This window comes from Oncorhynchus masou, chromosome 33 (genome assembly GCF_036934945.1).
Source record: "Oncorhynchus masou masou isolate Uvic2021 chromosome 33, UVic_Omas_1.1, whole genome shotgun sequence".
Taxonomy (NCBI): domain Eukaryota; kingdom Metazoa; phylum Chordata; class Actinopteri; order Salmoniformes; family Salmonidae; genus Oncorhynchus; species Oncorhynchus masou.
This window is the reverse complement of record NC_088244.1, coordinates 43,713,910-43,738,712: the sequence shown is the minus strand read 5'-3', so window position 1 is coordinate 43,738,712 and position 24,803 is coordinate 43,713,910. Positions and strand designations below refer to the sequence as shown.

The 24,803-nt window shown below is 44.5% G+C and overlaps 1 protein-coding gene across 3 annotated transcripts in view; it reads left to right on the top strand.

Annotated features, from left to right (window-relative positions):
- The window catches only part of prkcz (protein kinase C, zeta), a 184,888-nt gene that overhangs the window by 94,584 nt on the left and 65,501 nt on the right, over window positions 1-24,803 (top strand). For all 3 annotated transcript variants that reach the window (XM_064955906.1, XM_064955905.1, XM_064955907.1), the window contains one exon: window positions 15,369-15,454. In XM_064955906.1, coding sequence (XP_064811978.1) covers window positions 15,369-15,454 — 86 coding nt within the window. The remainder of the gene's footprint in view (window positions 1-15,368; window positions 15,455-24,803) is intronic.

Here is a 24,803-nt window from a genome sequence, read left to right as displayed (position 1 = left end):
TGGTAATCTGTGTAACCTACTTAGAGTCCCCACGTCGCCATCCATCTCCACTGACAAAAAGATACCAGACCAATCTGGCGGAGCTCAGTCTATCTGTCTTGTGTCGTCCTCTACTGTCCTTATTTAGTTATTTAACAGACGTTTTTATCCAGAGCGACTTACAGTCGGTGCATTTATCTCCAGATAGCTAGGTGGGACAACCACATATCACAGTCATAGTCAGTGCATTCATCTCCAGATAGCTAGGTGGGACAACCACATATCACAGTCATAGTCAGTGCATTCATCTCCAGACAGCTAGGTGGGACAACCACACATCACAGTCATAGTCAGTGCATTCATCTCCAGATAGCTAGGTGGGACAACCACATATCACAGTCATAGTCAGTGCATTCATCTCCAGATAGCTAGGTGGGACAACCACATATCACAGTCATAGTCAGTGCATTCATCTCCAGATAGCTAGGTGGGACAACCACATATCACAGTCAGAGTCAGTGCATTCATCTCCAGATAGCTAGGTGGGACAACCACATATCACAGTCATAGTCAGTGCATTCATCTCCAGATAGCTAGGTGGGACAACCACATATCACAGTCATAGTCAGTGCATTCATCTCCAGATAGCTAGGTGGGACAACCACATATCACAGGCTTAGTCAGTACATTCATCTCCAGATAGCTAGGTGGGACAACCACATATCACAGTCATAGTCAGTGCATTCATCTCCAGATAGCTAGGTGGGACAACCACATATCACAGTCATAGTCAGTACATTCATCTCCAGATAGCTAGGTGGGACAACCACATATCACAGGCTTAGTCAGTACATTCATCTCCAGATAGCTAGGTTGGACAACCACATATCACAGGCTTAGTCAGTACATTCATCTCCAGATAGCTAGGTGGGACAACCACATATCACAGGCTTAGTCAGTGCATTCATCTCCAGATAGCTAGGTTGGACAACCACATATCACAGGCTTAGTCAGTACATTCATCTCCAGATAGCTAGGTGGGACAACCACATATCACAGGCTTAGTCAGTACATTCATCTCCAGATACAGTGGGGCAAAAAAGTATTTAGTCAGCCACCAATTGTGCAAGTTCTCCCACTTAAAAAGATGAGAGAGGCCTGTCATTTTCATCATAGGTACACAAACATATCCAGAAAATCACATTGTAGGTTTTTTTTATGAATTTATTTGCAAATTATAGTGGAAAATAAGTATTTGGTCACCTACAAACAAGCAAGATTTCTGGCTCTCACAGACCTGTAACTTCTTCTTTAAGAGGCTCATCTGTCCTCCACTCGTTACCTGTATTAATGGCACCTGTTTGAACTTATCAGTATAAAAGACACCTGTCCACAACCGCAAACAGTCACACTCCAAACTCCACTATGGCCAAGACCAAAGAGCTGTCAAAGGACACCAGAAACAAAATTGTAGACCTGCACCAGGCTGGGAAGACTGAATCTGCAATAGGTAAGCAGCTTGGTTTGAAGAAATCAACTGTGGGAGCAATTATTAGAAAATAGAAGACATACAAGACCACTGATAATCTCCCTCGATCTTGGGCTCCACGCAAGATCTCACCCCGTGGGGTCAAAATGATCACAATAACCACACGGGGGGACCTAGTGAAAGACCTGCAGAGAGCTGGGACCAAAGTAACAAAGCCTACCATCAGTAACACACTACGCCGCCAGGGACTCAAATCCTGCAGTGACAGACGTGTCCCCCTGCTTAATCCAGTACATGTCCAGGCCCGTCTGAAGTTTGCTAGAGAGCATTTGGATGATCCAGAAGAAAATTGGGAGAATGTCATATGGTCAGATGAAACCAAAATAAAACTTTTTGGTAAAAACTCAACTCGTCATGTTTGGAGGACAAAGAATGCTGAGTTGCATCCAAAGAACACCATGTCTACTGTGAAGCATGGGGGTGGAAACATCATGCTTTGTGCCTGTTTTTCTGCAAAGGGACAAGGACGACTGATCCGTGTAAAGGAAAGAATGAATGGGGCCATGTATCGTGAGATTTTGAGTGAAAACCTCCTTCCATCAGCAAGGGCATTGAAGATGAAACGTGGCTGGGTCTTTCAGCATGACAATGATCCCAAACACACCGCTCTGGCAACGAAGGAGTGGTTTCGTAAGAAGCATTTCAAGGTCCTGGAGTGGCCTAGCCAGTCTCCAGATCTCAACCCCATAGAAAGTCTTTGGAGGGAGTTGAAAGTCCGTGTTGCCCAGCAACAGCCCCAAAACATCACTGCTCTTGAGGAGATCTGCATGGAGGAATGGGCCAAAATACCAGAAACGGTGTGTGAAAACCTTGTGAAGACTTACAGAAAACGTATGACCTCTGTCATTGCCAACAAAGGGTATATAACAAAGTATTGAGAAACTTTTGTTATTGACCAAATACTTATTTTCTACCATAATTTGCAAGTAAATTCATTAAAAATTCTACAATGTGATTTTCTGGATTTTTTGTAGCTAGGTAGCTAACCACATATCACAGGCTTAGTCAGGACATTAATCTCCAGATAGCTAGGTGGGACAACCACATACAACAGGCTTAGTCAGGACATTAATCTCCAGATAGCTAGGTGGGACAACCACATACAACAGGCTTAGTCAGTACATTAATCTCCAGACAGCTAGGTGGGACAACCACATATCACAGGCTTAGTCAGTACATTCATCTCCAGATAGCTAGGTGGGACAACCACATACAACAGGCTTAGTCAGTACATTCATCTCCAGACAGCTAGGTGGGACAACCACATATCACAGGCTTAGTCAGTACATTAATCTCCAGACAGCTAGGTGGGACAACCACATATCACAGGCTTAGTCAGTACATTCAACAACAGATAGCTAGGTGGGACAACCACATATCACAGGCTTAGTCAGTACATTCATCTCCAGATAGCTAGGTGGGACAACCACATATCACAGGCTTAGTCAGTACATTCATCTCCAGACAGCTAGGTGGGACAACCACATATCACAGTCATAGTCAGTACATTCATCTCCAGATAGCTAGGTGGGACAACCACATATCACAGGCATAGTCAGTACATTCATCTCCAGACAGCTAGGTGGGACAACCACATATAACAGGCATAGTCAGTACATTCATCTCCAGACAGCTAGGTTGGACAACCACATATCACAGGCTTAGTCAGTACATTCATCTCCAGATAGCTAGGTGGGACAACCACATATCACAGGCTTAGTCAGTACATTCATCTCCAGATAGCTAGGTGGGACAACCACATATCACAGTCATAGTCAGTACATTCATCTCCAGATAGCTAGGTGGGACAACCACATATAACAGGCATAGAAAGTACATGTTTCCTTAATATCGTAGCTGTCAGTAGAGTCAGAGCTAGAAGGGGGGGGTTAAGTGCAAGTGCTGGTTATGATTTAAGATGCTGTTTGAAAAAGTAGGGTTTCAGATGTTTTCGGAAGATGGGCAGGGGGTCTGGCAAATACAGTAAGTGGGATTTAGCTGTCTGGCCTGGTCTGGTCTGGCCTGGCCTGGCCTGGCCTGGTCTGACGGGTGGGGGCTAAGTGGTGAGGTTGTGAAACAGTCACAGTGGTGATGATGATGACACACCCCTCGACACTCGCAAGGCAGTGTCAATGATGACTAGTAGCAGGGCTAGTTTAATCCAGGACAGTCATTATTACATAAAACACCGCAGCAGCACCCCCTGTAAGGCAAGACACAGGCACCCAGATAATTGGGAACTGGTGTCACATGCTGTTGCGGAATTGGAGAGACAGAGGGAAAGCGAGGACGATAGATGGAGAGAGAAAAAATGGATGGAAAGAATAATGATGAGAGATTGGACGATAAAATGGAGGGAAAGAGCATGAGAGAGTGTGTGGTAAGGGGAATAGAAAATAAGTTATCGAAAACGTTTTAAATCAGACATGCCTGCAGAGCAGGAGCCCTTAGATTCCCTTCATCAAAGGAAGTGGAGATCGAGGATGGCATTTTGATGATGAGGGTAGGGGGGTGTCATGGTAGTTCACATTCACCATTAGGCATCAAACGGAAGAACATGGATTGAAAGAGGGAGGGTGCTACCTGAACTTGTCTAAAAATAAATGATTGTTTTCATTTTTCATTGCAAAACGTGTTGCTAGAGTGTGCCCTAATGAATACAACCCTTGTAATGGGATGCAGCTATTATAGTATGTGTCCACTGTATCACAATGTGTGTTTTTGGTACAGCACACCCTGCAACATGCCATTCCAGTATTGTTCTTCTTTCTTTAAACTTGAGTTTATTTAGTCAATATTTTCTTGTAAGTAAGCATGTTGTATTCGGCGCATGTGTCAAATAGCATTTGATTTAATTTGTAATATGTCATCTGCCAGTGAAGCCATAGTCAGGGCATAACAAAGTGGTTTGGGTTGCTAAAGCTGCTGATTCTGTTAGAATGGGTACCAGTCTGGTTTTGCTCTCTTGCCAACTCCTTGTGGAATTGTCATGCTAAATGTGTTTGGTGTGACATTGAGTGAAAAGGGGTTAGGCACAAACAGTTCTGGGAACAGGCTTTGATACTATCACGAACTTACAATCAATCAATCAATCGTATTCATTTGTATCGTACTCCTTTTGAGTGGATCCATATGGGGTGTTGGGACAGATGGATGGAATTCCATTACCATGGTGTCGTCTTAGCAACAGCATCTTAGAGCTGCTGACTCATTGGTTCATCCTGCAGTTCAGGATATCCCACTCACTGTCCCCTTTGGACATGCTGAAATCGCACAGCCCTGAAAGACTATTTCTTTTCAAAGTTTACTGCTAACTTTTCTACTTCTCTTATCTTCCGCACAGATAGTTAAGTTGAAATTAATTTAACAACCGTTGAATTAAGAAGATTCTTTGTCACGCTATAACATGGAGTGCTATATGTATCTGAGTGGCTTTGGGGCTATTGGATACACTACATCTATTCTTTGTCTCTACATGGCTTATAATATCTCTGATGTCTCCCATGAAGATGTTCAAATGGGGACAGTCCCCAGTTTATAAGTATGGGCTGTACTGTATATGGGCTGGGCACTCGTTGAAATGTTTATTCTTTAGCGTGCTGTGTAGTCTGTCTACTTTATTTATTTATTTTATTTAACCTTTATTTATTCAGGCTTTTCTCATTGAGAGAACTTCTCTTTTCCAAGAGAGACCTGGTTCAATAGCAGCTGGAGGAACAACCTTTCAGACAAAATAACTTACATACACTAACAACATCAAACAAAACTATAAACACACATACAGTTCCCATACTTGACTAAAAAACAGCTGTCCTAAAGACAATTACACTCTTCTATGACATATACATTGATCAAGTGTTTAAACTTCACCAACGAAACTATTATCATCAAATTTTTAAATGTTCAGGAGAGAATTCCAGGACCACGGAGCTGAGTAACTAAAACTATTTCTACCATGTTCTGTTCTAATTTTTGGTACTGTTAGAAGCAAATCAGAAAAGGACCGTAATTTATATTTATTTACCGACCTGACAAAAAAAAGAACAGAGATAAAATGGCATTTTACCCAATATGGCCTTATAAATCAGTGTATACCAGTGTTTAAACATACGCAAGGTCAATGACGACCAGCCAACAGCGCTGTCGAGATCACAATGATGTGTTTGACGTTTCTGATTTGTAATGAACCTGAAGGCCGCATGATATACTGAATCAAGTGCTCTCAGGGTCGTGGTTGAGGCCTGTATATACAGTTGAAGTCGGACGTTTACATACACCTTAGCCAAATACATTTAAACTCAGTTTTACACAATTCCTGACATTTAATCCTAGTAAAAATTCCCTGTCTTAGGTCAGTTAGGATCACCACTTTATTTTAAGAATGTGAAATGTCAGAATAATAGTAGAGAGAATTATTTATTTCAGCTTTTATTTCTTTCATCACATTCCCAGTGGGTCAGAAGTTTGCGTACACTCAATTAGTATTTGGTAGCATTCCCTTTCAATTGTTGAAATGGGTCAAATGTTTCGGGTAGCCTTCCACAAGCTTCCCACAATAAGTTGGGTGAATTTTGGCCCATTCCTCCTGACAGAGATGGTGTAACTGAGTCAGGTTTGTAGGCCTTCTTTCTTGCACACACGCTTTTTCAGTTCTGCCAACATATTTTCTATAGGATCGAGGTCAGGGCTTTGTGATGGCCACTCCAATACCTTGACTTTGTTGTCCTTAAGCCATTTTGCCACAACTTTGGAAGTATGCTTGTGGTCATTGTCCATCTGGAAGACCCATTTGCAACCAAGCTTTAACTTCCTGACTGATGTCTTGAGATGTTTCTTCAATATATCCACGTAATTTTCCAACCTCATGAGCCATCTATTTTGTGAAGTACACCAGTCCCTTCGAATCACCCCCACAACATGATGCTGCCACCCCCGTGCTTCACGGTTGGGATGTTGTTCTTCAGCTTGCATGCCTCCCCCTTTTCCCTCCAAACATAATGATGGTCATTATGACCAAACAGTTCTATTTTTGTTTCATCAGACCAGAGGACATTTCTCCCCAAAGTACGATCTTTGTCCCCATGTGCAGTTGCAAACCGTAGTCTAGCTTTTTTAAGGCGGTTTTGGAGCAGTGGCTTCTTCCTTGCTGAGCGGCCTTTCAGGTTATGTCGATATAGGGCTCGTTTTACTGTGGATATAGATACTTTTGTACCTGTTTCCCACAGCATCTTCACAAGGTCCTTTGTTGTGGTACCTTCAGGCATTTGGGAAATTGCACCCAAGGATGAACCAGACTTGTGGAGGTCTACAATTTTTTTGTGGCTGATTTCTTTTGATTTTTCCATAACCGACTTGCCAAAACTATAGTTTGTTAACAAGGAATTTGTGGAGTGGTTAAAAAACAAGTTTAAATGACTCCAACCTAAGTGTATGTAAACATCTGACTTCAACTGTATATAACATCTCTAAAATCTAAACCGCCAGCAATGTACATCGTACCAGCTCCTTCCTGGCCTCCAAAGAAAAACAAGCCTTATGCCAGTAATTAAAACCTATTTTTAGCTTGAGCTTCCTTATCAAGTTCTCTACATGCACAGTGAAGCTCAGCTTATCACCAACCCAGACACCCAAATATTTGTACACTTTAACTTGCTCTATAGTATATCCAACCAATGTAGCAATGACATGATTAGTAACATGCCTGTCATTTGAAAATACCATGCATTTTGTTTTACCAAAATTTAGAACCAGCTTTAAAACATACCGATTCTGTTATATGATGTTAAATGCTCTTTGGGCATTTTCAAAAGCTAAAGATAAACTACTACCATTTGAATAAAGAACAGTATAATTTGCATAAAAATGAACATCCGCTGTTTCAGTAATATCCCCAATGTTGTTGATATACAAAATTAACAACAGTGGGCCCAAAATAGAACCTTGCGGGACACCTGAGCACACCTCTATGGACTCAGATTTACAACCACCCGCCATTGCACATTGTGTACATTTTGATAGGTAATTTACAAACCAATCTGGAGTATGACCAGTAATTCCACAACATTTTAACCTTTGCACTAACACAGCATGGTCCGTGGTGTCAAAGGCCTTTTGACAAATCAATAAAGACAGACACACAATGTAACTTGATGTCAAGAGCACAGTGGATGTCATTTAAAACTTTCAATGTTGCTGATACAGTGATGTGGCCAGACCTAAAACCTGATTGCATTCCATTTAAGATGTTGTTTTCTTGGAGTAGACCTTTAGTTGCCTACTAACTAAGGACTCCAGTACCTTTGACAGTACAGATGATTTTGATATGGGTTGATAGTTGTCAAGTAGTGAAGGATCTCCACCTTTCAGGAGAGGCAGTACAAAAACAGATTTCCATAACTGGGGGATTTCCTGAACATCAGGCATGAGGTTAAAAATACATGTTAAGGGGGGAGAAATGATGTCACCAGCTAGGTTTAGGAAGTGGGGGTCTAGTTCACCAGGGGATTTTTTTACATCAATTTCTTTCAGGGCATAACACACTTCTGAAACAGAGAAGGATGAAAAGGAGAACCTGGCGAGTGAGTGCACAGGGGTGTCAGGTAAATTCATAGGGGCTCAATTATACCTTTTGACCTTTTCAAATAAACTGCCTGCATCTAAAAATAGCTGATTCTGCTGATTCTGAAATGCTTTAAGAACGGATTGCATTCTATTGTGAGGTACTAGCTAGTTGCCTATAATTCCTTTTTAGTTTTTATTGGCTATTCAAAAAGGCAACAATAATTCCTTTAATTATACTGTTTTTGTAAGTGACCCACATGTGGAAAGCCCCAACATCTTTGAGTGCACTCTTTGAAAGGGGGGAGGGTGGGTGGGGGTGCTGGTAGAGTTTATCATCTTCCTGCTAGTGGGATCAGGAACAATGTCTGGAAGTGAGTCTAGCCCCTGTAAATGTCCTGTCCTCGAGCCACTGGAACAACTGCCACCACCTCTAGAGAGCAGCTGCCTGCTTTGTTCTCTCCTACTTTAGTAGAGCATATGAACACCTTTAGACCTACATGGCCTGGGTATAACAACATGGCTGGATTCTTCCCACTGCCATACACTTGTGCAGGTTCAGTACTTTTTTACTTGTCTGGCTTATCTCTGTTTTTTCTCTACCACACCAACGCTCTCTCTTTCTTTCTCTCTCTCTCTCTCTGTGTTTCTCTCCTCTCTTCCGATCTCTCTCCTTGCACATCTTCCTCACTCGTCTGAAAATGGGGCGATGCAACACTAGTCTGTCTGTGTCTCAGAGGAACATGTCTGTTAGCCCAGAGGAAGTGTGTGTGTGTGTGTGTGTGTGTGTGGGGGGGGGGGGGTCTCCTCAACTATTTTCATGGGGCAAGCAAGGAAAAAGGTCTCAGATAATAAACAATAACCTTTTTTTTATTGACTAGCGTGGCTAGCTAACTGTGGCTAATGTAATGTAATTTCCTTTGCCACCGCGAAGATGAAAAGATAATCAACATTTAGAAAACAATTGTGGTCGAGACAGAATCCGGCAGGCCCGCTAATAAGCCCACTTAAAGTCAGTAAGGAAGATAATATAATTGTATCGCTAATAATGGTACTATCGAATGACTCAGGCATTCTATTCTTTCTGACATTGCCGAAGAATGATCAGAAATGACCTCGCTAATGATCGACAATGACAATTTACATCACCCTGCTCCTCTGCTGTCTCATCACCGGGACAGTCTCTGCATACAGACGCCTTCTTACTGGCCTACTACGCTAGACGCATCACTTTTGCAGACTGAGATGCTCTTATTCATTTAAATGAAATCTGAGCAAAAGCATCCCCTGGCTCCACTATTTTCAAGATTTTGCCGCACAGCCCCTTCTGGACAGCAAAAGGGTGACTCTGCTCATGCCGGCAAAAAGTTACACACATAGCAGGTAAAAACCTACCCGACACCCCATATGCAGCTCCTATTTAGCCATGTCCTTGTGTATACAGGACACTATATGCAGAATATGCAGTAGTGAACCTTTCTGACAGCCAAAACAAACTCACAAACCTCCTAGTTTACCTGCTTAATGCTATAGGCGTGGTGTAATGTTAGCCGGCACCAGCGACACCCTCTGTGACTCGAGTCTTGTTTATCGTGTTCACACCGTCCACCCTCATCCTTTAGACAAGTGTTACTGTTGATACAAGCCCCTAAGGCGGCGCAAGGTCAGGAGTACTGTCACTCCAGCAGGCTGGTTGTAAAGGCTGTATCACATTAGATTTGACTGGGTAACTTCGTGCTTACACACACACACGCTCTTTGTTTGGGCGTCCATTTGACTAAAGGGACTGTATTTCTAAGTCTTCAAAAAAAACTGAGGGACAGTTGAAATGAATGAAATGATTATCAAAATGCACCTATGGTCAACAACCAATTTGACAGATCTTTGAAAGATTTTTTTTTTTTTTTAAGAATAATGGACAAATGTTGCACAATCTAGGTGTGGAAAACTCTTAGAGACTTACCCAGAAAGACTCACAGCTGTAATCGCTGCCAAAGGTGATTCTAACATGCATTGACTCAGGGGGATGAATACTTTATTATAAGTAAATTTGATATTTCTCTATTTCATTTTCAAGAATGTCTAAGCGTTTTCACTGTGTCATTTTGGGGTATTGTGTGTAGATGGGTGAGAAAATCTACATTTGAATCCATTTTAAATTCAATGTGGAATAAGTCACATGGCAAGAATACTTTCTGAAGTATTACATCCTAGTACCTGTTCCCTATTGTGCAGTGTCATGGCTTCTGTTTTGCTGATGTGGGGAAAAACCTACTTGCTTGTATATACAGTGGGGTCCGAAATTATTGACACCCTTCATAAAGATGAGCAATAATGACTGTGTAAAATTAACAATTCAAACACTGAGCAAAAAAAAGGGGAAAATCTATATTTTATACTAATACAATTATTATTATTTTTTTAAACTAGGGGTCAAAATGATTGACACTCCTAAATATTGTTATAAATAAGTAGTCAAAAGTTTAGTATTTGATCCCATATTCCTAGCATGCAATGACTACATCAAGCTTGTGACTCCCATGAGGCTGAAAGAAAATGTTATAATTTCCTGTCCTAAATGTAAAAACAAATATGCTATCCGGGGGGCCCGATCTCTGGGGGGACCACCGCCCTCAAAGGATTGTCGGCTGCGGTGGTGTGGGGGGTGCTACGCCAGTGAAAATGACACAATACATTATTTACCATTTAATTTCTATTGGGCACAAAATAATCTGAAACGTTTGTAGAGTCACAGGCTTGATGTAGTCATTGCATGCTAGGACTATGGGACCAAATTCCTCTACCACCTGCATCCATCAACTACTCAACAGATTGTAACAACACATTTTATGGAATTGCATCATGAGACTCAGAGTCAAGTAGACCTACTGCAGTGTACCAGAAAGAGTGTGACAGGAAAAGAGAGGGGATCTTATGCCCATATCAAGCTGAGTCAGAGGACCTGAGTCAGCCAAACTGCTAGCGTCAGACGTGGCTGCCGCCTACCTGTAATGTGGCAGGTAGTTCACTCGCCGACGCCCACACGCACCCTCGAATAGCGGGAAAATGATTGGCTCATTTTTGCTTCACCACAGTGGCATGTTGTCTTGTCCCCCCCCCCCCCATTCTACTTGATGTGGAGGAAGGAAAATAGGGAAGACTGAGTATCTATGGAAACACAGCAAGTTTGTTGATTTGTGGCAGATTTGGTGCGTTCCCTCTGGGTGCCTGGAGTTGCAACAGCATTAGACAGAGAATCTGAAGAGGAGTGTCGCTAAAAAGAGTGATCTATTTCTTTGTCTTTATACACACAGGACAGATGTTGAGAAAATACCTCCTTAGCAATGTGTGCCTCCACATTATTGCAGCGAGAACCCGCTGCCATTGATCGGAGGAGATGTCATCAGAGACATTCATTGAGATGACAAGGTCTGTTTGACTGAGTATAACTGTTCACAACAGACACCATCCAAACAGTACATCTGGAAGAAAGGCCCTGGTTGTGTCCAAAATGGTACATTATTCATTTTATGGGCCCTTGTCAAAGGTAGTGCACTATATACAGAGCCTTCAGGAAGTATTCACACCCCTGGACTTTTTTCTACATTGTGTTGGGTTACGGCCTGAATTTAACATGGATTACATTTATATTTCTGTCACTGGCCTACACACTACACAATGGCCCCATAATGTCAAAGTGGATTTATGTTTTTCTAAAATTTTACAAATTAGTTCAAAATGAAAAGCTGAAGTGTCTTGAGTCATTAAATGTTTTACCCGTTTGTTATGGCAAGCCAAAATAAGTTCAGGAGTAAAAATCTGCACAATAAATTGCATGGACTCACTTTGTATGCAATAATAGTGTTTAACATATTTTTGAAAGCCTACGTTATCTCTGTACCCCACACATACAATCTGTACAGTCTGTCAGTTGAGCAGTGAATTTCAAACACAGATTCAATCACAAAGACCAGGGATGTTTTCCAATGCCTCGCAAAGAAGGGTACGTATTGGTAGATATTTTATTTTATTTTTTAAAGCAAACGTTGAATGTCCCTTTGAGCATGGTGAAGTTATTAATTACACTTTGGATGGTGTATCAATACACCCAGTCGCAACGAAAATACAGGCGTCCTTCCTAACTCGGTTGCCGGGGAGGAAGGAAACCGCTCAGGGATTTCACAATGAGGCTAATGGTGTCTTTAAAACAGTTTGAGTTTAATGGCTGTGAAATTAGAAAACTGAGGATGGATCAACAACATTGTAGTTACTCCACAATACTAACCTAAATGACAGAGTGAAAAGAATGAAGCCTGTATAGAATACAACATTTTCCAAAACATGCATCCTGTTTGCAAAAAGGCACTAAAGTAATACTGCAAAAAAATGTGGCAAAGAAATTCACTTTGTCCTGAATACAAAGTGTTATGTTTGGAGCAAATCCAACACAACACCCTACTGAGTACCACTTTTCATATTTGCAAGCATGGTGGTGGCTGCATCATGTTATGGGAATGCTTGTCATCAGCAAAAACTAGGGAGTTTTCTTAGGATAAAAATGAAAGGTATAGCTCTAAGCACAGGCAAAATCCTAGTTTCTGCTTTCTAACTGACACCGGAATACAAATTCACCTTTCAACAGGACAATTAACTAAAACACAAGGCCAAATATAAACTGAAGTTGCTTACCAAGACAACATTGAATGTTTCTGAGTGGCCTAGTTACAGTTATGACCTAAATCGGTTTGAAAATATATGTCAAGACCTGAAAATGGCTGTCTAGCAATGATCAACAACCAACGTGACAGCTTGAAGAATTTTAAAGAGTAATGTGCAGATATTGTACATCCAGGTGTGCAGTGGTCTTAGAGACTTACCCAGAACTCATACTCTTACCCAGAATCCATACTCACATCTGTAATCACTGCCAAAGCTGATTTTAACATTTAAAACTATGTAGAGAATAGGTTGCTATTTTGGACGAAGCCCTCTCCATGAAGACTACATTCAACCTCTGCAACAGGGGATATGTAGCTATTCCAGGTATTTTTTCCCCCCGTTTGTTTTCTCTCTTTCTTTATGCCGTTTGTTCCTCTCCTTAATCCTCATCCAGTTGTTCAAATGGCCTTACGTGTCTCGTCTAGTACTTTAATCCCCTTCGCTATGCCTGATTGGCTGTAGCTAGCTGCTCAGAGAGACAGAGCGAGACAAAGCTGAGAGAGTGTAGTTAGGGGGCACCGAAGGAATACAGAGTTGCTGTACATAAAGTTTAGGGATTCAATATACCTGCTTGAAATGGAGCAAGGGAAGGCAAAGTACATGACATTTGAAACAGCCACAGACTGGCTTGCTGAATGACTGACTGAATGGCTAACTGACTGGTTGACTGAGTGGTTGCATCCAACTGGAGATAAACCGTAGAAACAGATCAGAGGCATCAAAATCTCCGTTTGCGCAACCACAGATCATGATGTCGTTATGAGTTGTTTTAGGGGCGATTTGCTTTGATGGACATTTTGTTCGTAGGCATGGCCATGGTACGCTAACCACAGCTAGCATCTGGCGAGGTCAGTGTTGCCATGGCAACAGAGGCAAAGGGAGCGTAGGATGCTTTCTGCCGCACCCATCCAGCGAACCAGTAAGGATGCATGTTGAGACTAGACGAGGGAGGGAGGGAGGGAGGGAGGGAGGGAGGGAGGGAGGGAGGGAGGGAGGGAGGGAGGGAGGGAGGGAGGGAGGGAGGGAGGGAGGGAGAAGTAGAGTGTGCTTGTTAATGTGTGTGTGAGAGGGAGAGCAAGAAACCCGTATTAGTATGATTCCCCCAAACAGATTAGTATACCCAATTCAGCTCATGCTGGGATATGACTTCAGGGAAACTGTCAACACATGCAACCTGTCAATTTCATGTTACAACATCCTGTTGCTGGAAATGAGTGTCACAGTGAATCATATTTGACATCATCATTATGTCTGACAGCATTGTCATCATCATTAATAGTTGGATTAGCTATTCTCAGCTCGGCAGTTGTTGAATTGTACCCACAGTATAGAACATTCCAGTATACATTGCATTTCATCAAATTATTTGATCACATCTATTTATATGCCTTTTAATCATCTTAACATCTCATGGTTGCCAATAAGCAAAAATATTTGCATTTGATGTTGACGTTTTAAGATGAATGACATTTCTGTGAAGCATATTATTTAAGTAATTTGCCTGGTATGTGTTTAAGGAGAGAGTGAAGCACGTTCCTGTCTTCAATCTATTCATTTCCTTTTTAATACAATGCTTGGATCTGAAAATACTATGCAGAACAAATTCCACTTATTCGTATCTTTTGTGTGTATATATATATATATATATATATATATATATAACTGATAATAATCTGGGAGGTGTATTTAGTGTTAGGATCCTTGTCCATATTCACAAAGTGAAAGGTCCCCTTTGTTCTTTTAACCTCATTCATTATGATCTAAAAGTCTAAACTGATCTTATCTCAGCACTCCTACTGTGAGACGCTTGCTACATAGTGCTAAATCCTTGTGCTAAGTCTGTTGATACAGTGTTGTTCATTATGCAGTATTATACACTGTATTAATAGACAGCTCAGAAGGTATAAATAGCAGCCTGGACCTTTTACATTCCCATCAGGATTCAAGACATTACTGAGAAATTAATAAGACCAGGACCTCAAGGGAGAGAGGAGGGACAGAATGAAGTGTAGGTACAGAGGGACGAAGGAGAGGGGATGGGAGGGAGGGAGGGACAGAATGAAGTGTAGGTACACAGAGAGACGAAGGAGAGGATGGGAGAGAGGATGGGAGGGAGGGACAGAATGAAGTGTAGGTACAGAGAGACGAAGGAGAGGATGGGAGGGAGGGAGGGAGGGACAGAATGAAGTGTAGGTACACAGAGAGATGAAGGAGAGGATGGGAGGGAGGGAGGGAGGGACAGAATGAAGTGTAGGTACACAGAGAGATGAAGGAGAGGATGGGAGGGAGGGAGGAGGGAAAAGTTCAACAGAGGACGGCAGGGGAGAGAGATTTCTCCTCTGTTGGATGGAGAAAGGGGAGGGTAGGATGGATGGAAAGGGAGGGAGGGAGGTGCTGAGAGAATGTGTGTGAGCATGCGTGCCTGTCTCTCTTTCTATGACTACTCGCTCGCTCCTGTGTGATTTTGGAGGACCTTGCACTGCTCCATCCACCACTATCTTCTCCATCCCTTTCTCACTCCCTGCCATGCAGCTACTGTACAACCTTTTCCTCTCTCGCCTAGAATCGATCTACCGCCGCGGGGCCAGAAGATGGAGGAAGCTCTACCGAGTCAACGGACACCTCTTCCAGGCCAAGCGCTTTAACAGGGTGAGTATTAGTGTCACATTCCCCCTCCCCGACACACCCCATTCCCCCTCTAGCACTCTACTTCCAGTTTCGAGATCATTTGCACAGTCATTGGTAGGTTTGTCAATAGTGTAATGATTTTCCACCTGTTTAACGCTACTATTGAAGATGATGAAATCAAGACCAAAGCATGGATTGCTGTTCTTCTTGACCAAAGCCTGCTTTCAGAGCAAGTATACTAAAATGTGATTTAGTCATTTGGGTGAACTATCCATTTAATAAAACAGTCACTTAAGAATTTGATGAGAACAGACCTTGTTGGTATTTTTGAAAGAAGGTGTGAAAGTGTTAACAATCCTCTACTACTACTACTACTACTGTACAGAGTAGTACAGCTAGTACAGTACATTCATTCACAAACACTTAGTGGTTGAATAATACATGACTGAGAGTCAAGTCACTGCCACAGCTGTCTGGATATGCATGATTCAAGATGGCTGCTGATGGTGGCCTATTTAACGGGTTGCCTTGTTTTGCCCCGTCAATCCCCCCCACTTGCTTAAAGTAACTGTCCAGTGTTTCCAGATTTCTATGAAATATGACCAATAAATAATTATAATATGAGTCAAATTTATTTCCTTCCAAAAAAATGGTAATTAAGTATGTTGGAATGGTGTGGGCGTACACCAACAACAGAACGGTGTGGGCGTACCCCAATGACAGAATGGAGTGGGCACACCCCAACGACAGAATGGAGTGGGCGCACCCCAACGACGGAATGGTGTGGGTGCACCCAAACAGCGGAATGGTGTGGGCGTACCCCAACGGCGGAATGGAGTGGGCGTACCCCAACAGCGGAATGGTGTGGGCGTACCCCAACAGCAGAATGGAGTGGGCGTACCCCAACGGCGGAATGGAGTGGGCACACCCCAACAACAGAATGGAGTGGGCGTACCCCAACGGCGGAATGGAGTGGGCGTACCCCAACGGCGGAATGGAGTGGGCACACCCCAACAACAGAATGGAGTGGGCGTACCCCAACGGCGGAATGGAGTGGGCACACCCCAACAACAGAATGGAGTGGGCGTACCCCAACGGCGGAATGGAGTGGGCGTACCCCAACGGCGGAATGGAGTGGGCACACCCCAACAACAGAATGGAGTGGGCGTACCCCAACGGCGGAATGGAGTGGGCACACCCCAACAACAGAATGGAGTGGGCGTACCCCAACGGCGGAATGGAGTGGGCACACCCCAACAACAGAATGGAGTGGGCGTACCCCAACAACAGAATGGAGTGGGCACACCCCAACGACAGAATGGAGTGGGCGCACCCCAACGGCGGAATGGAGTGGGCACACCCCAACAACAGAATGGAGTGGGCACACCCCAACGACAGAATGGAGTGGGCGTACCCCAACGGCGGAATGGAGTGGGCACACCCCAACAACAGAATGGAGTGGGCACACCCCAACGACAGAATGGAGTGGGCGCACCCCAACGACGGAATGGTGTGGGTGCACCCAAACAGCGGAATGGTGTGGGCGCACCCCAACGGCGGAATGGAGTGGGCACACCCCAACAACAGAATGGAGTGGGCACACCCCAACGACAGAATGGAGTGGGCGCACCCCAACGACGGAATGGTGTGGGTGCACCCAAACAGCGGAATGGTGTGGGCGTACCCCAACGGCGGAATGGTGTGGGCCTACCCCAACGGCATAGTGGTGTGGTCGTACCACAACGGCATAGTGGTGTGGTCGTACCCCAACGGCATAGTGGTGTGGTCGTACCCCAACGGCATAGTGGTGTGGTCGTACCCCAACGGCATAGTGGTGTGGTCGTACCCCAACGGCATAGTGGTGTGGTCGTACCCCAACGACATAGTGGTGTGGTCGTACCCCAACGGCATAGTGGTGTGGGCCTACCCCAACGGCATAGTGGTGTGGTCGTACCCCAACGGCATAGTGGTGTGGTCGTACACCAACGGCATAGTGGTGTGGGCCTACCCCAACGGCATAATGGTGTGGGCCTACCCCAATGGCATAATGGTGTGGGCCTACCCCAACGGCATAGTGGTGTGGGCCTACCCCAACGGCATAATGGTATGGTCATACCCCAACGGCATAATGGTGTGGGCCTACCCCAACGGCATAATGGTGTGGGCCTACTCCAACGGCATAATGGTGTGGGCCTACAACAACCGCATAATGGTGTGGGCCTACCCCAACCGCAGAATGTTGTTTGTTGGCGTACCCCAACCGCAGAATGTTGTTTGTGGGCGTACCCCAGCCGCAGAATGTTGTTTGTGGGCCTACCCCAACCGCAGAATGTTGTTTGTGGGCCTACCCCAACCGCAGAATGTTGTTTGTGGGCCTACCCCAGCCGCAGAATGTTGTTTGTGGGCCTACCCCAACCGCAGAATGTTGTTTGTGGGCCTACCCCAACCGCAGAATGTTGTTTGTGGGCGTACCCCAGCCGCAGAATGTTGTTTGTGGGCCTACCCCAACCGCAGAATGTTGTTTGTGGGCCTACCCCAACCGCAGAATGTTGTTTGTGGGCCTACCCCAACCGCAGAATGTTGTTTGTGGGCCTACCCCAACCGCAGAATGTTGTTTGTGGGCCTACCCCAACCGCAGAATGTTGTTTGTGGGCCTACCCCAACCGCAGAATGTTGTTTGTGGGCCTACCCCAGCCGCAGAATGTTGTTTGTGGGCCTACCCCAGCCGCAGAATGTTGTTTGTGGGCCTACCCCAACCGCAGAATGTTGTTTGTGGGCCTACCCCAACCGCAGAATGTTGTTTGTGGGCCTACCCCAACCGCAGAATGTTGTTTGTGGGCCTACCCCAACCGCAGAATGTCGTTTGTGGGCCTACCCCAACCGCAGAATGTTGTTTGTGGGCCTACCCCAACCGCAGAATGTTGTTTGTGGGCCTACCCCAACCGCAGAATGTTGTTTGTGGGCCTACCCCAACCGCAGAATGTTGTTTGTGGGCCTACCCCAGCCGCAGAATGTTGTTTGTGGGCCTACCCCAACCGCAGAATGTTGTTTGTGGGCCTACCCCAACCGCAGAATGTTGTTTGTGGGCCTACCCCAACCGCAGAATGTTGTTTGTGGGCGTACCCCAGCCGCAGAATGTTGTTTGTGGGCCTACCCCAACCGCAGAATGTTGTTTGTGGGCGTACCCCAACCGCAGAATGTTGTTTGTGGGCCTACCCCAACCGCAGAATGTTGTTTGTGGGCCTACCCCAACCGCAGAATGTTGTTTGTGGGCCTACCCCAACCGCAGAATGTTGTTTGTGGGCGTACCCCACAAAACTGGTGGAAGAATAATAATAGCATAAATAGGAAAGCATACCAGTTTAATTTGAGGATCAGGATGTTGACAGCTGTGCCATACAGATTTTAAAATAATTTGGAAGAGATTTTTGATGTACCGATTCCATGATATGAGTTGATATATAAAATGATGCAAGATTCAAGACTTATAACTTAAAATTATTATATAGAATTCTTGACACCAACAAAATGTTGAATATTTGGGGCATTCAATCATTGAAGCTCTGCAGAATCAATAGACCATTTATTTTGGTATTGCCCTCAGGTCTCAGGTTCAGGAATTGCTGAAAATGCAGAACATTGATCTAAAATTGACTCTAGAAATAGTACTGTTGGGAGATCTGGAGAGACGATTAGTAATATACTAATACTCTTAGTAAAAATATTTATCTTCAACTTGCAATCTGTGGACTCTATTTGATTAGATAGATTGAAATGGTATGTTAAACATCCCAGCATAATTGAAAGATATATCTATATATACATGGTGCGTAGAAACCCGAAGTGGGTGGCCAGCAGAAATAGGTGGGAGGGGCTGAGGGTTGGGATGTGGAATTGGAGACAAGTGGGGGTGAAGTTGCTGGGCGGGGGATAGAATGAAAGTCAAAGATAAAAGAAGAAAAAAAGAAAGCCAAAATGAAACATAAAAAAAAGTATGTTTGAATGACAGTGAGGGGCAGTGTTTTTACAGCTAATGCCGGTTTGCCTGAGGCTGATGCCGTGCAGGTGTTTGTGCACATGCATATACACACACACTCAGTCATACATGCACTCAAACTTTGAGGGGCAGCTCTTGGGGAACTGTGGGGGGATCTTGGAGGGCTAGCGGTTGGGCTGATGGATTGCTGGCTCAGGTCCCTGTTTTTTGACCTTGTGGGAGATCTGTCGACGTGCCCTTGAGCAGGGCGTTGACCCCGGTTGCTTCTGTGTGTCGCTCTGGATGGGAGTCTGTTAGATGACTAATGTGATGTAGTTGTTGAGCGGCTTCACTGCAGGTATATTGTAAACATTCAATAAATTATTTATTTTTAAAAGAGTTAGGTTAAGGGATCAAAATTTTATTTGTCATGTGTGCAGAATACAATGCTTACTTACAGGATCTAACCAATAGTGCAAAAAAGGTATTAGGTGAACAATAGGTATGTAAAGAAATAAAACAACAGTAAAAAGACAGGCTACATACAGTAGTGAGGCTATATACATTAGCAAGGCTACATACAGGCACCGGTTAGTCAGGCAGTATATACACGTAGTTAAGGTTAAAGTGACTATACATACATGATGAACAGAGAGTAGCAGTAGTGTAAAAAAGAGGGGTTGTTGGGTGGTGGGACACAATGCAGATAGCCCGGTTAGCCAATGTGCGGGAGCACTGGTTGGTCGGCCCAATTGAGGTAGTAGGTACATGAATGTATAGTTAAAGTGACTATGCATATATGATAAACAGAGAGCAGCAGCAGCGTAAAAGAGGGGTTGGGGAGGCACACAATGCAAATAGTCCGGGTAGCCATTTGATTACCTGTTCAGAAGTCTTATTGCTTGGGGGTAAAAACGGTCGAGAAGCCTTTTTGTCCTAGACTTGGCACTCTGGTACCTCTTGCCATGCGGTAGTAGAGAGAACAGGCTATGACTGGGGTGGCTGGGGTCATTGACAATTTTTAGGGCCTTCCTCTGACACCGCCTGGTGTTGAGGTCCTGGATGGCAGGCAGCTTAGCCCCAGTGATGTACTGGGCCGTACGCACTACCCTCTGTAGTGCCTTGCATTCAGAGGCCGAGCAATTGCCGTACCAGGCAGTGATGCCAACCAGTCAGGATGCTCTCGATGTTGCAGCTGTAGAATTCTTTTGAGGATCTCAGGACCCATGCCAAATCTTTTTAGTTGCCTGAGGGGGAATAGGTGTTTGGTGTTTGGACCATTCTAGTTTGTTGTTGATGTGGACACCAAGGAATTTGAAACTCCACTACAGCCCCGTCGATGAGAATGGGGCGTGCTCGGTCCTCCTTTTCCTGAAGTCCACAATGATCTCCTTTGTCTTGGTTGCTTTGAGGGATAGGTTGTTATTCTGGCACCACCCGGCCAGGTCTCTGACCTCCACCCTATAGGCCGTCTCGTCGCTGTCGATGATCAGGCCTACCACTATTGTGTTGTCTGCAAACTTAATGATGGTGTTATCCAGTATCCAGTTGCAAAGGGAGATGTTTAGTTCCAGGATCCTTAGCTTAGTGATGAGCTTTGAGGGTACTATAGTGTTGAACGCTGAGCTGTAGTCAATGAATAGCATTCTCACATAAGTGTTCCTTTTGTCCAGGTGGGAAAGGGCAGTGTGGAGTGCAATAGAGATTGCATCATCTGTTTGGGCGGTATGCAAATTGAAGTAGGTCTAGGGTTTGATAACGGTGTTGATGTGAGACATGACCAGCCTTTCAAAGCACTTCATGGCTACGGACGTCAGTGCTATGCGTCTGTAGTCATTTAGACAGGTTACCTTAGTGTTCTTGGACCAAGGGACTATGGTGGTCTGCTTGAAAGATGTTGGTATTGCAGACTCAATCAGGGACATGTTGAACATGTCAGTGAAGACACTTGCCAGTTGGTGGTCAGCACATGCCCGGAGCACGCGTCCTAGTAATCTTTCTGGCCCCGCAGCCTTGTGTATGTTGACCTGTTTAAAGGTCTTACTCGCGTCGGCTACGAAGAGCGTGATCACACAGTCGTCCGGAACAGCTGATGCTCTCATGCATGCCTCAGTGTTGCTTGCCTCGAAGCGAGCATAGAAGTGATTTAGCTCGTCTGGTAGGCTTGTGTCACTGGGAAGCTAGCGGCTGTTCTTCCCTTTGTAGTCTGTAATAGTTTACAAGCCCTGCCACATAAGACAAGCGTCGGAACCGGTGTAGTATGATTCAATCTTAGCCCTGTATTGACGCTTTGCATGTTTGATGGTTCGTCGCAGGGCATAGCAGGATTTCTTGTAAGCTTCCGGGTTAGAGTCCCGCACCTTGAAAGTGGCAGCTCTACCCTTTAGCTCAGTGCGAATGTTGCCAGTAATCCATGGCTTCTGGTTGGGGTATGTACGTACAGTCACTGTGGGGACGATGTCCTCGATGCACTTATTGATAAAGCCAGTGACTGATGTGGTGTACTCCTCAATGCCATCGGAAGAATCCCGGAACATGTTCCAGTCTGTGATAGCAAAACTGTCCTGTAGTTTAGCATCTGCTTCATCTGACCACTTTTTTATAGACCGAGTCACTGGTGCTTCCTGCTTTAATTTTAGCTTTGTAAGCAGGAATCAGGAGGATAGAGTTGTGGTCGGATTTACCAAATGGAGGGCGAGGGAGAGCTTTGGACGCGTCTCTGTGTGTGGAGTACACGTGATCTAGAATTATTTTCCCTCTGGTTGCACATTTAACATGTTGATAGAAATTTGGCAGAACTGATTTAAGTTTCCCTGCATTAAAGTCTCCGGCCACTAGGTACGCCGCCTGGGTGAGTGGTTTCCTGTTTGCTTATTTCCTTATACAGCTGACTGAGTGCGGTCTTCGTGCCAGCATCTATCTGTGGTGGTAAATAAACAGCCACGAAAAGTATAGCTGAAAACTCTCGAGGCAAGTAGTGTGGTCTGCAATTTATCACAATATACTCTACTTCAGGCGAGCCTAATCTAGACTTCCTTAGATTTCGTGCACCAGCTGTTGTTTACAAATATGCACAGACCGCCCCCCCTCGTCTTACCGGAGTGTGCTGTTCTATCTTGCTGGTGCAGCGTAGCGTATATCCCGCAAGCTGAATGTCCATGTCGTCATTCAGCCACGATTCCGTGAAACATAGGATATTACAGTTTTTGATGTCCCGTTGGTAGGATATTCGTGATCGTACCTCATCTAATTTATTGTCCAATGATTGCACGTTGGCGAGTAGTATTGACGGTAATGGCAGCTTTTCCACTCGCCTTCTCCGGGTCCTGACCAGGCATCCGGCTCTTTGTCCTCTGTACCTGCGTCGCTTCCTCTTGCAAATAACGGGGATGTCGGCCCTGTGGGGTGTTTGGAGAGGGTTAGTGTTAGTTGAAATGTAGAGCATCAAATAAAGTGTTACCTAATTAAAATTAAGTATTTTTAAAACGGTCTGTTTGAGATACAAGTTTGAGGTGGGTCTTTCCTAATTGTTTTTTTCCTTCAATTTATGCTTTGGCCACAAATACGAGTATAGGATGAGTCAACAACATTATTTTGGTTTGAGTATACCGAATATGAACTTTTATAAGTGAGATTTTCGCTGGACAGGTAGTTTAAGGTTAGAGACAGAAAGCGTCTGCATGTTGTTGTGGCAATCTAGCTGTAAATGCTTTAATGCACTGCCAGTGTTAGTGTCCACTCTGGCTTGAAGGCGAGCCTAGGAGGGTAATATTGTTAAAGGCAGGCCCTTAAGTACCTATTGCATCTGAAAGGAAATGGGAGTCAGGGGCAGGGCTCGTGTGCTTGAAGATATTACCAAAATACAGGATGGACCTTGGGTGCTTTTGTCTACTGGTGGACGTCTAGACCAGACTGAGAGCTCTGATCTGCCAATTCAGCACTGTACTGTAGTCTCCTCATTCCAGTAGACCTCCATTAGGCAGCCCATCCCCCTCGCTGATGTGCTGGAAGAGACTGAATGTTATGTTGGAGCCATGTTTATTTGCTTAGACATTAGCCTGGTATAGTTTTGGCAAACGTTCTATTGTTATAAGCTTCTATAATCTGTCCTTCTGTATTTCCTCCATGTACATTCATTTGTCAGCCACACAAAATTGCTTGTCTAAGGTGGATAGTTATGTCACTATGATGCCACGTTTGTCACTATGGGTACGGTCGTTGCCACGGCACATGGTTTTAAGTCCTTTTTTGGCGCAGTCTTTCCCAAACGCCTCTCCTCTCCGTGCCTCACACCATCCCGCCTTCTCCCCTCTTTTTTATCTCGCTCCTCTATACAGTATAAACAAGTCATCCAGCAGAAGTAGGTCAAGTTTCTCCTCTCCCCTATTATTTTCCCATCCCTCTTCATCCCTCCCTCTCTCAACTGCTCTCTCCCTCCCCCGCTCTCAATCCCGCACACCAGCCCTCCCTCTCTTTATCCCTCTCCCTCTTTATCCCTCTCCCTTGTTGTCCCTCTCTTCTGTCTCTCTCCATCTCCATCTCTTACATCTGTTGTACAGGAGAAAGATTATTTGTGAATGCCTACCATTAGACATAATGGGGTCCCTTTAGTAGCTGTGGTGCAGGTAATGTATCAGAATGTTGTATTCCTGCCATTAGCGTTCTCAGCTATGAGCTAGCACTCCATTAGTGAAATGACTGACTGGAGCTCCTGTCTAGTTAGAAGCTCCTTTAGCATGCTGCGGATATGGAACCCAAACAAAGCAGTCGTCAGTTCACAGCTTTCCAATGAGACGCGGGAGAGAGATTGTTTTAATTTTCTCCAATAAAATGTATTACTTACTTGTTGTCAGTTTTGGTGTACGGTAAGCTGACTTACAGAGGGGGGGTCCACTTGTTGCGGTCAATAGCACTAAGTAGATTTTTGTGCATTGTTAGCAACCTTTTTATGAGAAAAACATTCCTGTACACACACAACTGAATATCCCATGTAAATATCCCAGACTGGGTTGGCTATATAATGTCTGTTATCTAACAGAGCAGTGGGGAATTTGTCTCTGAGAGGTTGATTTAACCACTATGACTCAGGGCCAACTGCATGCCGAGCTAATGCACTTTAAATTGGGCTCGTTCCACATTGCTTCCCTAGTGCTCTTCTAGCGCTTAGCAGCATTATGGCCCAGCAAAGGCCAGCCAGTGACAAGACGTGTATTAGCCATTTTGGAGCTGACAGTGAGCTGGCTCATACAGGATGTGCATCCCAAATGCACCCTACCCCCATAATTTACTGTCCCATCAGGGAAGAACAGACAAGAGAGTAGTAGTAGTAGTGACCACTTGGGGTATACACTACCGTTCAAAAGTTTGGGGACACTTAAAATGTCCTTGTTTTTC